The sequence below is a fragment of the Gorilla gorilla genome, chromosome 11 (assembly GCF_029281585.2).
Source record: "Gorilla gorilla gorilla isolate KB3781 chromosome 11, NHGRI_mGorGor1-v2.1_pri, whole genome shotgun sequence".
NCBI lineage: Eukaryota > Metazoa > Chordata > Mammalia > Primates > Hominidae > Gorilla > Gorilla gorilla.
The window spans coordinates 84,146,427-84,163,667 of NC_073235.2; the positions used below are offsets into that span (position 1 = coordinate 84,146,427).

A 17,241-nucleotide genomic window follows, 5' to 3' on the forward strand; every position below is an offset into this window, starting at 1 on the left:
AGCTGTTAATAGAACAATTATAAAATGTTACTTCTCTTGGATTCTTTAAATTAATTAACTCATTTCCCTTTGGTATTTCCTAAAGGTATATAAATTTCTCTGGGACAGTACTAGTTTGCAAGATAAAACTGTTTAGTTCAGAAAAATGTACAGATAACAGAAGACCAAGAAAATGGTAATGTTTTATACATCTTAAATGTATAGACAAACTAAGCTAGGATACTTGTTTATGTCTTGTTTGTCAATAATTATTAAAATCCACCTTTTAAAAAAAGAAATAGAAGAAAACATGTAACAATCATTTTTTAAAATGGAAATAAAAAACCTAAAGGCTAAGCCACTTAAAACAAAGAAAAAAACACACTGTTTGTACTGCCGTCCAGTCCCATATTGCAAATAATGAAATATCAGTTAGGTCTTTTCATTATCTACATATAACTGGTGACTCCCTGTGCAAGATAAACAGACAAGAGCATATGCCAAGGTAAACTTTTTTCTTTTCTTTTATTCTACATATAGTGTTTAGTATTTTTAACTCAGCAAAAAAGCAACTATTTTCCCCAAAAATAAAAACAGAATCCCTTTAAGAAGAAATGCAACAATTGCGCTTTCAATACTATTTTATTGCAACTGGATGAATGTTTTCTAAATTGTGCATTACACCATAATATACAGGATTACAAACAAAATTACAGTACAGATCGATTCCAGTGGTACCAGCATCACATCTCAAACAGCACTTATTCTGGACTGCATTTTACATGCAATAGCTATTGTTCTAATTATGAATTAAATGGTTTGAATTTATTTAAGCTACTGTACTAATTGACTACAATAGATATAAATCCCAACATTAACAACCTGATTAGATTTAGGCTCAGATTTATTACATGAATATATGACAAACCACCATTTTTGTGACTATGTATAAAATCATGCATTTATATTTTCTGGAAACATCAATAGCTTCAGATTCTCTGTAAAATCATGGAATGCAAAGGAGTAAAAGACTAAAAAGTAACAGTGCAAATTGTATGTGATAGTCAAGCAGCTTTTGATTTAAAGAAGGGTATGTTGGCATTTATTTATAATATGTATATACAAGCTTGTGCAAGTAATGTGTTGAATTGATATGTTTTGATAGGGAATGTATCTCTTAATTTTTTCTTCTCTTGAGAATTATGATTCTGGTTTTTATTTTAGGGAGAGGGAAAGACTTTAAAGTGAAATGAATTGCTCAAATTGTGCAATTTTTTTTTTTTTACAATTGGAGAGGAAAGAAGTGCTAAGGCAACACAATAACTTTCTAAGCACTTTTCTGCTGGTTTAAATTAGTTAAATTATTTTGTATAAATTAGATATAATTCTACTTTTCTGATATGTATAAAAATTGATGAAGCTGCATGGTTTTAAAATAGGAAATCCACATTATAAAAAGTCATTAAAAATTCTGTACAAAATCACAACAAAATAATTCAGCATGGGAAAGGTAACAAGTAGTAAAATGCTGGTTGAAAAATATATATTTATATATATTTTAATTGGCCCATTACTAGTTTAAAAATTGCATAGATCCTAATTATTGCTTGTGATTTTGTTATCCCGATCAGATAATTAATACGATCTGAATACAGCTACACCAAATTCGTGGTGTATTTTTTTTAACTTTACTGTATTTTTTTTTAAATAGAAGAGCTATAGAAAATAATACATAAGGTGAACAGGAACTTTGATCCCCTGTTTCTTCCAAAGGCAGTAATGACAATAAATACATATATCACTTGAAGCTTGGAGTATTTGCACTTTGCAGCAGTAGTACCCAAAGGGCTGCCTTTTGTAAACACGACAGTCACTGTAAGCACAGTGGGTTCGTTTCCCGGAAATGGTGAAACTGGCGTGCCTCTAATCATGAAAGATGGCATTGAGCTGGGCACTCATGACTCGCTCATGATGTGAATGGCTATCGAAGGACATAATATTGTCTATGGGGATCTCGCAGCGAGGGGCAGCGGTGCCTGAGAAGATTGATCCGTGGCTTTGGGCCCCTGCCAGGGTCGCTGCAGGATAGTGCATGGTAAAGGCATAATTTTTCTCAAACTCGGCGGACGGTTCGTGTTTGAAAGAGAAGTTGCCATTGATGCTGAGCGGCGGGCTGAGGGGTCCATCAAAGGAAGGGCTGGTGCAATCAGTCAGAGGGCTTTCAAAGAAGGGCTCCAGCGCTGCGCTGTAGGCGTGCGGCGGCGGCTTAACGTGGAAGACATGGGAGCTGTCCATGGTACCGTAAGGCGGACTGGGCAGCCCAGGCGACTGGTAGGAGTAGGGGTGTACAGGGAAGGAAGCGCTGGCCGTCGGCAGGTGCGGGGGCATGTCCTGGTTCTGCTCAGGCAGAAAAGTCCGAGGATTGAGTTGCAGGCAGCCCGCAACCAGGTTGGTGGTGGGTTGGGATAAGCCCTTGCAAAGCGTCTGAACGAAGGAGACCAGGTCTGGGCTTTTGCCTGAGCGCAGGATCTCCGACAGAGCCCAGATGTAGTTCTTGGCCAAGCGCAGAGTCTCGATTTTGGACAGCTTCTGCGTCTTAGAATAGCAAGGCACCACCTTGCGCAGGTTGTCTAGCGCCGCGTTCAGTCCGTGCATGCGGTTCCGCTCCCGGGCGTTAGCCTTCATGCGTCTCAATTTAAAACGCTCCAGGCGAGCCTTGGTCATCTTCTTCTTTTTGGGGCCGCGTCTCTTGGGCTTTTGATCGTCATCCTCCTCTTCCTCTTCTTCCTCCTCTTCCAGGTCCTCATCTTCGTCCTCCTCCTCTCCCCCGTTCCTCAGTGAGTCCTCCTCTGCGTTCATGGCTTCGAGGTCGTCCTCCTTCTTGTCTGCCTCGTGCTCCTCGTCCTGAGAACTGAGACACTCGTCTGTCCAGCTTGGAGGACCTTGGGGCTGAGGCTCGCCCATCAGCCCACTCTCGCTGTACGATTTGGTCATGTTTCGATTTCCTACATTCAACAGGGGAGAGGCAAACAGAAAGAAAAGTAGAAAAACGCTATATTCAAAAGCCAGATACGCCTTCAGCTTCCACTCCCTAAACCTGTACAAATGCTTGCGAAAAGTACCTGCCCATTACAAAATGAATGCCTCTGAGAAAAAGTTAAATGCAGTGTTCTATAATGGCGCGTGCGTGTGCCCCGCTAGTACGTAGGAGTGAGGACAGGACTGGGGGAGGGCAGTGAATATGTATATGTGTACACCACTCACGCATATGTGTTTGTATCCTAGTGATTAACTTAAATGTGTTTATGGTGGTTGCCCGACAGGATAATGTGTGTGGAAATGACTGTACATTTCAGCGACTTCATGTTTATCCAAATGTGTTCAAAGTCACTCACAACTCCATAAAAAAAAAAAAAAAAAAAGAAAAGAAAAAGCTGTAAAATCACACATTCTACTTCCATTTCTGTCCTGGCTTCCAGATACTTAGCGATTTAAGTTGAACAGCCATTGCGTAATTTACTAATACTGGCAGCGATTTTTAAGAAGATTACATCGACGGGATACTGAAAAGCAAATGCAGAAAGGAGGAAAAATAGTTTCCACCAAATTGTTTCACCATCAATGTAACATTTGGCAACAAAAGTGGACAGGGTCTTCCACCCCTCCCTCGCCTTTCTTTTCTTGCCTTCCATCTCTGGCCCACCGCTAAATTTCCACCTTGTACAAAAGCGCTAGCTGCAGGGCGAGGGCTGGGGGCGCGGCGCAGAGCGCTCTCCCACGCGCCGGGGATCAGGTGCGGAAGGCTCCTCTCTAATAAACAGCCCATTGAAAGGGCCGCCCGCTCTTTATTGGGGCTTTTCAAAGTTCGCCTCAAACCCCCCTTTAAAAGATTGAGTAATTATAATGGTCAGCGATTGGCAACCGCGAAGTTGCCGCTTCTAGTAAGGAAAATAAAAAGCCTTTAGTAAAACAACTGAATTTCTGGCTCTAGTAGTGGCTGCTGGGGACTTGGCCTCCTCTGGAGCGGTAACAGGTAGCAGGAGTGAGTCCCTCTCCCTTTCTCCACTTTCCCCCCTCTCAACTAAACTATCTCTGAACCTGATTTATTTTCCATGGTGTGAATACTCAAGGTATCCATGTCCCTTTCATTCACTGAAAACACAGTTTGACACTCCCAATGTGCGTAAAATACATGCACACAAAATATATATTGATAACATAGATTTTTTTTCTTACTGTAAGAAGTGAGAAAGTGAAGTCATTATTGCTTTTGGGATTTTAAAATCAGCACTAGCAGATAATCATAGTTACCGTGCATTCTTTTAAAAAAATCCAAGAAGCTCCTATGCTATCCACAAAAGAAACCCAAATTTTTAAAATTTAAATTAGAAAGCCTGCAGGGGGTACTTGAGTGACACGACTCATTATGTGTGAGTACTTATGGGCAATTATGGAGGGGGATGCTGGTCTCAATACACATACACACTCTCGCAAACGCACACATACAGAATATGTAGGTGCATCAGTCTTCAGTTATTGCTTCTATTCTGGGGCAAAAAAATGAAAGAACTGTAATTACCTTTGTTGTTAGTAGGTCCTGAGCAGTGATAGTCTCATAACCTTGGGGCCTCCGGACGCCGTGCCTCCTGCGTGGGCGAATTCCTCGTGTCCTGGCCGCGCGGGCGCTCAGGTTATATAGCCCAGTTAGTGATGCTAAGCGCGGGCGGGGCCGCTAGCTGAGGGGCTAGCAGGTCTATGCGCCTGACGCCTGCGCACGCGTCCAGGCTGTGCGCTCCCCGTGCTCCCCTCCTCCCCACTTCTCCCCACGCCTTGCTTGTCTCCCGCCCTCCTCCGACAACCGCTCCCCTCACCCTCCACCCCTACCCCCGCCCCTTCTCCTTCCTCCCCGGCATGCGCCATATGGTCTTCCCGGTCCAGCCAAGAGCCTGGAACCACGTGACCTGCCCATTTGTATGCCGCGGAGTGCTCCGTTCCGGCCCCTTTGTGGCCAGAAGAAAGTGGCCCATCTGTCGCCAGTTAGAGACTCCGCGGACCTGTTTTTACCCGCAGGAGAGATTAACCCTTTCAGGCGGCAGAAGGGACGGGGATAGAGGGGGGAGGGGATTTGAGGGAAGGAAGGGAAAAGCTAATGTTAACTAGGTCTAGATCAGAGCGAGTGGCCTGCTTTCGCGCCGGAAGTAGGACAGAGGTGAAAGAGGCAGAAGCGGGGAGACTGAGGCACGCAGTGAAGAGTCCTCGCTCCTTTCGATTTCTTGTCCTGACACTGGCATCCAGAGCAGCATGACTCCTTGCCCTCTCTAAAAGGCCCATCCCTTGACTTCTTCTCCTTGGCAGACGCTTTGATCATTGGCGCCAAAGGATGGCTTCTCCTAATCTCCGTCGGCCCCTCTAAGCAAACATATACGCCATATAAAAGCGGCTTCATCTGTAAACGCAGCGTTGAGATTAGTTCCCCAACCTCCCTAACGGGATCGTCCTCTCCCAGTTCCTTCAGTACAGAAAAGTTGTACCTGCCATTCTATCCCTACCATACGTGCAATTCTTCATGTCCTGACCTTCAGCTACGACTGTTCCTCCAGACCCTCTCACTACGTCAGTCCCCACCTCCATCCCCAGGATCTTGTCCTCAAAGCGAGCTAGTTCTCGCGAGGAGGCCTTGGTTCCATTGGCCTTTGCGCTCTCTTATGTGGGAGCTGGGGACTTCTTTGACGGTTGGATTCTGCCTTTTAACCATGGCCACTGGGTTGCTGGAAAGGGCACCCTCACTCAGCCAGTCCAGGGACGCTTCTGGTTCCCTGGCCAGCCCGCCCTGCACGGCCTCGGCTCTCTAGTCCAGGCATTGACCACAAGTACGGTGGTGGACACCTCGCCACAGCCGGACCTGCGCTCTTGCTCCCCTCAGTCTCGGGTCTGTATAAGATACTTGATTCAGACAAGCCTTTTCAAAGAGAAGATGCAATGGGCCTGTGCTGAACGGGTCTTTCCGATCTCTTTCTAGAAACGCCTTTAGCACAACCCTGGGAAGGATTAATGGCTGCGAACTCCTCCAGACTTCAAAGCCTCTGATTTGAAACTCCCACCTTGAAGGTCAAGCAAAGGCCACAGAAATTCTCGACCAGTTCTGAAGGAGCCATATTGTTGCCTAAATAGCAATTCTTTGCTCTTTTCGAACAAGGGTTTTCCAGAATAATAGATTTTAAAAAGAAAGAAAGAAACTGGCCTGTCTACTCGTTCTTTCCCAGCTTTGCCTCTAATCCTTCATTAACTAACTCCTTACTCCCTCCCAGACCTGAAACCCTCTGCAATAAATACCTCTTACGTGAATTGCTTATTTAAAGGCAATTGCACTAAACATCCCTCGAGTTTGCAAACAGTGTCAGGGTTGAGAGGCTGGATTGGGGTGCATCTGGGAGAGGGTGGGGAGGAGAGAGTAGGGGTAGAGGAAGAGGGTCCCAGCCAGATCCCCGGTGTCTGAAGGTAGCAGGTGCAGCCTTCCCTGCACAGTACTAATCTAAAAGGGGAAGAAAAGAGTTGTGCCACCGAAGCGTGGCGTGAATCGTTGTGGGGTTCCGGAGTTTTGCTTGCTTTTCTACATTCACTTGGCTGACAAAGCGCATAGGGGAGGATAAAATAATTCACCCAGGAGCCTGGGCCCAGGATTTACCCCTGTACTGTCTGTATCTTCAGTGTTGGGCTAAAACTCGAGGGCGTCGGAGTACTAGCCCTTAGAAGATAGTACACAGCCCGAGGTTCGAGGACGTTTGCGGCAGGGCCAGGTTAAGTACTGCCCCTCACCCGGCAGCTGCCCCGACTGGCAGCACACTATGCCGCAGGCATATGGAACTCGTGCCTAGGCTCTCGTTTTTCCAACTTTGGGGAGTTCCGGAGGAGAACTGGGGACGGAGTGGGAGAAAGGACTCCAGCTAGCTTCGAGGTCAGGGGTAGCCTAGAGGTCCCTCTGCTAAATCCTTGTCCTCACCCCCACAAAGCAGAAACCTCCAGTTCGCGACATCCTGTGCAATACAGGAGAATTATGGTGGAGTCAGATGTTCTTGAGCAAGAGGGACGCTCGAGTGTTTTGCCAGACGGAGACTCAAATGCGTAAAGTGCGGGAATTACTAGTCTGTTTCCTCCCTCTACCCTTGATAAATTCATCTCTAATCCCACTGCGCGTTGTTCGCTCAGGCCTGGGGATTTGTACAAAGGAAAGGCCACTCCAGGATGTTTCAGAGACAGGGCTGAGGTTGGGTCTCACGGTGGCTGTCCTTGGGCTTCCCATACCGCAGCGCTCCGATGTGACCCTCCTCTGCGCGGAAAATTTCGACCCGGGGCGCCGGCATCGCGACACTCAGCCAGTGCCCGCGAGGCTCCCAGGAGATGCAGGGTAGTAAGGCCCTAAAGGGAGGAGCCTGGACACGGCCTGGATTGAGGTGCGTTTTGTTTGGGGTTGAAGGCGCGAGAAATTGGGGCGAGAGAAGAGAGTCAGCCGGATCCCGGAGAGGACAGAGCTGAAGGCGCGGCGGGGCTTAGCGCTGAGGACCTTCTCCGCGGCCCCGCTCCTCCTCCTTTTCTTCTCTTTGGACTTGTTTGGACGGTTGCACACTTTTCCCCCTCCTGATTCCCTAAGTTTTTCTCTCTCCCCTCGCTGCCCGTTAGCTGTACTCCCCCAGCTCCCGTCCCTACTGGGCGCTGCAGGCTACCCAGCGGCACGCGAACCGCACGCGCGGACAACAAAAGCCGCTTTCATGACTCACTGCCCTCGAGCAATGCCCCAAATCTGCCGCCTCCCGGGTCCCCGCTCTGAGCGCGCGGCGCGGGCCGGGCGTCCCGGCCGTTACAGCGGCAGCCGGAGCGCCCGCGGGAAGCGGGGCGGGAGGAGGCGTGTGGCCAGGGGTGGGGAGAGGAGAGTGTGGCCTGGGCTGGGCGGAGGGGAAGGGGGAGGCGTGTGGGGGGATGGGGGTGGCGAAGGGATGGAGGCTTGTGGCCCGGACGTAGGGGGTGGGAAGCGTGTGGCTGGAGGCGAAAGCGGGGGGCGGGAGGTGGGGGGCGAAGCATTCACAGGGCCAAGATAAAGAGCAGGGGCCGGGCCGGCGTCCCTGGCGGTGACCTGTTTCTCAGGGAAACAGATGCTCGCTCTTGCAAAGGGAGGTTTGCGTTCAATGAAAGGATCAAGTGTGGCCAGGGCAGCCCGGCCGACCTCGAGAGGTTCCCGCGTCCTCTCCCCGCCCTGCCTAGGAGGGGGGTGTCGGGGCCTGAGCGCGGGAGAGCGGGGTGAGGGGGCCGGGTGGCTGAGGGGCCCGCGAGACCGTGGGGCTCAGGGGCCGCAGGAACAGAGGGCTGAGAGCTGCAGGTCCTGCACAGGCTGGGTAGCTCGGAGGCTCTTGAGAGCTTCGGGGGATGAAGGGGGGTTGATGCGGGTTCTGACCAGACCGCCGACGCGGCGCCTCCGCCCCGGGGGAGGCAGTTGGGCTCCCGGGTCCTGGCCTGAGGCTGGAGCTGCCCAGGCTCGACAGGCAGGCGACCCGGGAGAGCCAAGAGCAACGAGAGACGCTATTAAAATGCCTCGCCGTCGCCCCGAGCGCAAAACCCATCCTCCCCAAACCTCCTGGGCTTGCGGCATAATCTTAATTAAGATAATTGATTCATATTGCACCTGCGAGAACGGAAAAAATTGATTTCAACCCCCAACCCCACAAACCGCTTAGAGCTATTGGATGGAGCACGACGCGACTGTGATTTAGGGAGTGATTTAGTGCCGGGCTTCCCCAGCTCGGCCTGCCTGGGCCTTTTTATTTATTATTTATGCCCTCCCGGTCCCGACGGGGCTTTGGTGGCTCCTTTCTCGGCTCCCACAGGCCTTGGAAGGACTTGTCTCTGATTCCCTGTCAGGATCCAGGGGCTTTCCTTAAACCATCCAACACTCAGAATCAACAACGTAAAATCAACTCAGTAGGAGTATCTTGGCAGTCGTAGGTCACGGGCACAATTGCTCAAGGCCTCGCGCGTCCGATGCCCTGTGTGTGCAAAAGTGTGTGATTGCACTTGAATGTACGTGTGTGAATCCGTGTGTGTGCAAGATTATGTGAATGTGTGTGCAAATCGTGTGTGCATATAAATAATGAGTGTGTGATTGTTAGTGTGTATGTGAAGTATGAGTGTGTGCAGGTGTGTGTCAATGAATGTGAATGTGTATGTGAAAGTGGGCATAAGTGGATGGGTGTGAGAGTGTAAGTGTATGTCCACGGTTGCACCTGCTCTCGGGTGAGGAGCGTGAGCAGAGGGCGCACACCTCTTTCCCGGGGATCGAGGAACAGCTTGCTGTCCAAAGGGGATCGCAGGGCCAGGGAACTGACAAGCACACGCTATTTGCCAACCTTTGCCTTAATAGAAAGAAGCAAGCAAACAAAAATCCTCGGTAGCTGTGTGTAGCTTCAGGAGTGGAGAGCCGAGACACACCGACGGCGCCGGAGCGTCGCAAGAACAATGGCTGCTGCAGTGGGTTGGGAGAGAGGACCCGGACAAGTTCCTAAAGGCACGGGAGGAACGCGGGCAAACCACGTTTAGGGCCCCAGGCGAATTGTGGAAGGAATGACTTCCTCAACCTATCAGCACCGTGGACAATTCCCACTCCAAAGGCCCTGACCTTCGGCCTACTAGATTCAGCAAAATCTCTCTTCCTCCCTTCCTTCCTCCTTTCCTTCCTCCCTTCCTCCTTTCCTTCCTGCCTTCCCTCCCTCCCCTTCCCCCTTTCCTTCCTTTCCTCCCTCCCCTTCTTCCTCCTTTCTTTCCCTTCCTCCTTTCCACTCTTCCCTGTTTGCTTTGTTTCAAAAACAAAAACAAACAGACAAACAAAAAACATGGGGCGCCATGACTGAGCTTTTAGTCAAAGAGACCTGTAAGTCTGCATCTAATTAGGCACATATTCACAGTAAGTTTCCTGTAAAACTAGGTAGCCAGATTTAGGGGTAAGGAAAGAGCTTAAACTATAATTTGAACTGGCTAGTCTGAAACAAAGACAGAAATCATAAATTGAATAGCTTTCAAAAAGATAGTCATTATTCCAATATTTGCACTTATTTGCCACACAGCTTCAAAACCAAAATGAATTTCTTGTTTACTGTCCATAGAAATAATAAAATATCTCTAAAAATGTTTTTGATTTTGCTTGTGTTTTATGGAGTATAAGTTTTATTGAAAATATAAAATCTTTTTCACCACCACTTTATCAACATTTCAGTTATTTCATACTGTAAACAATTTCTGGTAAATTCATGAAAAAATAAGCCAACAGAAGTTAAATGGTATTATTCACTCAGATTCAGTGAGCCACACAATTAGCTAAATCATGCCAGATCTAAAATGCTACATAATGAGTAGTCATAACTTATCCAACATATACTGGAAAAGTCTAGTAAAGACATAACTGAGAAGAGAAAGCTCCTTTGGTACTTTGAACATCTGAGAAATATATACACCATATCCCCCTCCCCCACCACACACTTATTGATGTAATTTTCAAAACATCATTATTATTAGTAAACAGAATCCTTATCAAGTATTATTCACACTTCACTGTAATGAGAAATATAATCATTTTTGATTAAAGAATTCATCCCTGGAGTCTCACATTCTTTAAATAAAATGTCTTCTTTCCTTTATAACAAATGCATTTCACTCAAATTAAATATTGATAATTTGACCTTTTATGTCTTTAACTAATCAAAGGGGGAAAATTCCAAATGTAGATCTCAGAGTTTGGCCTTGGTGGGTCTTTCCACTTGAGTAGGCACTGAGATTAAAGGAGTCAAACTTCCTCTTTCACTGCTCTCTCCTTGCACTAATTGCTTATGCAAAAAATGCAGATTTGTATTAATTAGTAACTCCACTGATTAGTTCTGTGGTATTTTCACATAATAAATCATGCTGCAGACATGAATTTTGGCACATCACCCAGTGGTGGCTCGGCTGCAATACGGGTTTCTTATTAAAATAAAATCTCTGACTAAATCTACCTTTCGGATGCAGGTACTGTGAGCAGCCACCTGCTGGGAGCACCTGTCATGGGAAATTACTTTCACTCAGTGACAAGCCACTTTAGGGGCTCAAACAGAACAATTTGATTATGAGGTTAGGCTCTAATAATAAACAAATAGTTAAACACATACATACATACGTGACACAAATGTGTCTAAGCTTTAGACACATTTTGCAGACAATGATGTAACAACAGATAATTTACTTGTAATGGGACTAGATGTTTAAAAACAACTTCCCAAGTTATCAATAAATACCTCAGTCTGTTTTCCTCCTGTAACATCTTTGCTCGTTTGTGAGATGGCCTGATATTTTGAGACTCTCACACAACTCACCCTTATTCACTTTACCCACTCCCCAGGCAGGCAAGCTAGTTCTGGAAGGAAAAGAGCCACAGAAGTATCAAGGAGAGGAATATGAATGCCAACAGCCCTCCCAGAGGGAACTGGGCACCCCTGCCATCCTAACACCAGATGAGAAGCTGTGAGGCCAGACACCTACAGTTGCGTGATGTGAGGCAAATTCTTCCTTTCCCATTGTTCACTATACAAACTTTTACACAACTTCTTCCTTTTGAAAAGTATTTAATTTGATAAAGCAGATCACAACCAATCTTGCCAAGACTATGAATTAGGCCCAGGTGTTTTCTGTGCTCTTTTAACCCTTTACATGCCCTTGTTTTCTAATCACTAGTGACGCCTTTCCAAGACCCCTCAGGTGCTCTCAGCACCTTTATGTTCTTTCTGTTACCTGCCAATCTATACCTGCTGCTTGTTGCAAAGAACCTGGAAATTTACGCATCTTAAGAGGTTGAGAATGACGCTGAATCTGATGCCTGTACCTGGGGAGGTTGCAGAATCACAAGGTACAAAGAAAAAAAATAAAAATATTGACATTCAGAGATTAATAAAGGCTAAGAGAGGTATATTTCAGATGGAGGCTGGGACATGACATTCTGTTCAGTTTGTGCTAACGCAGGTCACAGCCTCCATCTTCCTTCATGACTTGTCCTGAGGCAGGTGGGTATGTGGGGGCTGGGAATTGTGAAGCCTCTAGGGAGGCTCTCTCTCTCTCGGCATTATTTACTAACCCTTTCAAACTTAGGTGGTGAAAGGAAGAGGTCATTTATATTGTGATGTTTTTATTTATTTGTCTTTGATGTGGGCAATTATTTATTTATTTTGAGATGGAATTTCGCTCTTGTTGCCGAGGCTGGAGTGCAATGGCATGATCTCGGCTCACCACAACCTCCGCCTTCTGGGTTCAAGCAATTCTCCTGCCTCAGCCTCCCGAGTAGCTGGGATTACAGGCATGTGCCACCACGCCCGGCTAATTTTTGTATTTTTAGTAGAGACGGGGTTTCCCCATGTTGGTCAGGCTGGTCTCGAACTCCTGGCTCTGGTGATCCGCCCACCTCGGCCTCCCAAAGTGCTGGGATTACAGGCGTGAGCCACCGCACCTGGCCTGGCAGTTTTTTAAAGAAGTTAACCCAAAAGTCAGGAAAGAACATAAAATTTAAAGCAGCTAAGTCAAATATGCTTTTTCTCCTTTGAATTTACCCTGGATCCTACTTCTTTTGGAATCACATGGACTAGATTAATAGTCTCTCATGAAAAACCAACAGATAAAAAACAAAACAAAAATAACAGTCCTAAATTTTTATGTTTGTCCACAATGCTAGTGTGGTAGACAATATGGAGAGCACCAGGGCTGAGCATAAGCAAAGGCTATAAAACTGATTCAGGTTTTCTTCAGAGAGCTTGTCTCCTCCTTCCCCTCATTTCAGAAACTGCTGATTCACTGGGCAATAAGCGTATTAGGAAATCTATATTGAATGCCATTATGTGCCAGGCACTGTGCTGCTAGGTGCTAGGGGCACAGGAGTAAACAGACATTAGATTCAGCTTTCTTGACACTTTCTTTCTAGTAGGAGAGACGGACTTTAATGAGGTTTACTCACAAGTGAGTATGTACCTACCCAACTTGAAACAAGTGCAAGAGTACTCAATACCCAATCTCACTTCCTTCTTGCGTGCCTTTCTAGAGTAAACAGTCTGGAAAATTAAAACAAATAAATTAATTAAAAGTTTCCTATGTGTCCTAGTTGTGGTATACATTCTGCTAATCAGATGCATTAGACTTTTATCCAGAACCAGTTACTTGAGAGAGCCAGGAGACAGAAGATTTATTTGTCTGGCACAAATTCTAGTGCAAGATATTAAAGCCAGCAAGTGTGGTGACAGCTTTCTGATCAGGACTCAAGCAAAGGTTGAAGCTTTCTTAGCCTAGTTTTGTGGTATGGTTTTTGATACTCTTCCTGGAATCTCAGGCTAGAATCTGTTTCTTCAAGCCTCCTAACACATTTCTTGTAAAGCTCTCCAGGTGATGAGGGACACTAAAGTTTGAAAATCCCCAATGGTTCTCAATAACACACCACACCTACCTTCTGATCTCTTACATCAAGGAACAAAAACTGAGAATTATAATGACAACATTTGGGAAGATTTAAATAGCTCCAGCTACTCTGAATACTTAAGTTCCACTGAAAGCCTTCTTTTACAACATAAGCACTCCCTCCTGCCATATCAAAGGAGGCTGATCTTGGTTTGCTTGAAGGTTCCTCTGACATACTTAACTTGCAAGAGGATGTAAATCCTCTTTATAACTCATTCCTTCCCCTTACTATTGCTTCCAACCTGTGACTAATAGGGCTCAGGTAGGACAAGAACAATTTTGTACCTAGAAGAAGGCTAATAAGTAATTGCAAGATTTTGTTCATTTTTATCGTGCTCAATGTAGGGGCAAATGTGCGGGTATAGATTTTGCAGATGCTAGCCTGAGGGGATAGAATATTACTTTAGATCAGGCTGAATTTCTGAATACTGTTGTAATTGTTATTAATTCTGGATTCAAAGTGCTGCTGAAACCTCTGAGTATAGTTTTCATTGTCTGCTCAGAAGGTTGAATAAAATATACATTCAAAGCTGACCTACATTGCATGAAGCTTAAATACCAAAAATTTCTCAATGTGATGTAGAAAAAGCAACCCAAAGTTTTAGACAGAAAAGGTTAGAGTCAATTCATTATAGGCAAACTTCTCACCTACCTCCTAACTATCCCCAACACATGTGCATTTCCTTGGGAGGGACAGCATCTTTGAAACATCCCCTTCAGGCTGGGAAGGAAGGTGGACAATGTTACTATTAAATGGGATCCCTGACAGAAATTGGCATAATTGGTTTCTGGGATGACGGTCCAGGGGGCACACAAAAGAGTCAGAGACAAAGTGGGATTTTCACTACAACCCACAGTAATTGGGGTGATCTAACACAGGAAAACCTGTGGCAGTGTCTTAACCTTTCATGGGATTCATATAATTGTATGAGGTCTGAATAATAATAACAATAATACATGGTATGATAAAACCTGATCAAGGCTTGTCGTGAATTACCATGATGTCATGATAGCTGCTCACTCAATTCTGAAACTTGAGTTTATTTCCAAACATTGAATATAGAGGAAGCCAGGTAACCTGAAGAAGGACCTTGTGATATCATCAGAAGTACTTCCTGTAAATCTTTCTCCCAGCCTTCTCCAGAAGTATCTTTGGTTATTTACCATGGTAACTGTGTAGTGGGAGATGGGAAATAGCCAGATCTTTCAGGGAGTATTGGCTCCTGAATATAAATGAACACGATGCAGAATGTCACTGTGATGTATCTGGCAGAATCTGGGATACATGCAGTTTAGGTGACAATTGGATTTGCGGGCCTAATTCTGTCACAATGGCACTTATAGGTCTGTAAAAGCATCCTGTGATTGTTTCCACATTTCCTTCATATAGAGATGAGTGAATGTCCATGCTTCCTTTCTGACCCCCAAAATGAGGGTCATTATGGGAGAAAAAGTCAAATCTTGAGCTTCCTCTTCTTACCAAAAGTACAACTGCACACTGGGGGAATTGCAGAGATTGATCAACATCAAAGATTTGAAAGACATCAAGTGATATGACAGTAGCCACTAGTTATCCCCCGGTAGCTGTACTCTCTTTTTCTCTCACAGAAAGAATATCTCTAAATTTTACCTAGGGTAACAGCCATTCTGAAAAAAAGACTACATTTCCTGTCACATTGCAGCTGCATATGACCATGTGACTAAGTTTTGGCCAATGGGATGTGAGTGACAGTGACGAGAACAACTCCTGGATCTTGTCATTAAAATAAAGTGATGTGTCTATCCCTTCTTCTTTCTCCTTTGTGCTGGCTGAAATGCAGACCCAAGGCACCACCATAGAGACAATGTGGCAATAAGATAGAAGGAATTGGGTCATTGGTAGCATAACCATACTAGCTCTAGTCTGCTTACACAAGGACTTTCATTCGAATGAGAAAGAAATTTTTATTTTGTTTATGCTGTATCATTGCGAATCTCTCTCCAGCAACTGAATTCATATGCTAACAAACATAGGTAGTGATCCCTGTCACATCTCCATTATAGAACCTCTTTCCTTGCCTTGTGCAGATGAGAATCTTTAAGAATGTCAGTAGAATTACTGTAAACTTATTCTTGGCCCACTGCAACCTCCACCTTCCGGGCTCAAGAGATTCTCCTGCCTCAGTCTCCAGAGTAGCTGGGATTACAGGCACCCAACACCATGCCCAGCTATTTTTTTTTTTAATTTTTAGTAGAGATGGGGTTTCACTATGTTGGCCAGGCTGGTTTTGAACTCCTGACCTCAAGTGATCTGCACACCCCGGCCTCACAATCAAGTAGTGATTTTTCAATGCAGATGCTATTCCACATGATATCTTTTAGTTGAGTAAATCAACACAATCCTGACATGTGACATTCAGCGTTTATTCTGGCAATTTCTTTTTTATAAGAGGAAAAGGGTCTCACTATGTTGCCCAGGCTGTCTCGAACTCCTGGCCTCAAGCAATCCTCCTGCCCTGAGTAGCTGGGATTACAGGCTTGAGCCATAATGCCAAACTAAAAACTTTTTGAAAAATCCCAATAAGTAAAGAGCACAAGAAGTAGCTTGCTTTGAGATATTCTATTTCAGGTATACCAACTCTTTCACTCCTTGTAATATAGAAAGTGGCAGACACCCTAATTGCATCAAAAAGGTGCATGATTGACAGAGAGTGAGGAGTAAATCCAAGGAAAATTTAGGGTCCTGATATCTCAGTGAAAATACGGGGGATCAAATGAAATGGAGCAAACTGAGATTCTTCCAAAATAAAAAGCAATTTACTTCACTTTGCACCATCTATGACTAATATATTTTGCAGAGTTTTCCTCCCAAGATTATTAAATTAGATTAAATTAATTTAATTGAAGAGAAAGGGAAGCTAAATAAAGTCACTGTTCTTATCCATATCTAACTTTTGATTTTTTTTTTGGTGGTTATAAACAGCCTGAACAAATGGCTTGAAATATGAAAGACCTAGTACTCTTCATAGTTTGAATAAATTCTATACAGTGTGGGATAGGAAAGCCACAAATGATTTGCAATGTGAAGAAAACTTATTGTATAGATAGTTAGGAGATAACTTTACAAATGTGAAATAAGGAAGTCAAAGATGCAAGGAAGAAATGTGCATGGTTAAATAAAATGAGAAACTAGAAGAATAAAATGAGTAAAATTATTTATATGTAAGGTTTTTGAAAAAGAATCTTCACAAATTTCCCATGGAAATGTAAACTGGTATGGCCATTGTAGAAACATTCACACGGTTTCTCAAAACGTGGGAGTTAACATATGACTGAGCAATTTTACTCCTGGGTATATCCCTAAGAATAGGGAAGAAATATCCCTAAGAAACTGGAAAATATATTATCATAAAAACTTGTACACAAATGTTCATAGCAACATTATTTGTAATAGTTCAAAAGTAGAAACAAGCCAAGTATCTATCATCTGATAAATGGATAACAAATTTGGTATATCCATACAATAGAATATTATTCAGCTATAAAAATAATAAATGCTACAACAAAAACAATCACTGGAGACACTATGCTAAGTGAAATAAGCCAATCACAAAAGGACAAATACTGTATTATTCTACTTATATGAGGTATCTAGAGTAGTTACAGTCATAGAGACAGAATGCAGTTTAGTGATTTCCAGGGACTGGAAGGAGGGAAGAATGGAGAGTAAACAGCTAGAGGGTAATGGGTTTCTTTCCAGGGTGATGAAAATAT

General features: G+C 44.6%; 1 protein-coding gene across 1 annotated transcript; it reads right to left on the reverse strand.

The window, feature by feature from the left end:
- Positions 1–1,217: 1,217 nt before the first annotated feature.
- On the reverse strand, positions 1,218–4,830 carry NEUROD1 (neuronal differentiation 1). Its single transcript, XM_031008692.3, has 2 exons — positions 4,559–4,830; positions 1,218–2,984 (listed from the first exon to the last, which is right to left on the reverse strand). Exon 2 carries the CDS (start codon positions 2,971–2,973, stop codon positions 1,903–1,905), a length of 1,071 nt encoding a protein of 356 aa, XP_030864552.1. The 5' UTR covers positions 2,974–2,984; positions 4,559–4,830; the 3' UTR covers positions 1,218–1,902.
- Positions 4,831–17,241: the final 12,411 nt, after the last annotated feature.

Bases quoted from the DNA above. Each gene is read 5' to 3' on its own strand.
- NEUROD1 (XM_031008692.3), bottom strand. From the start codon at position 2,973: ATGACCAAATCGTACAGCGAGAGTGGGCTGATGGGCGAGCCTCAGCCC.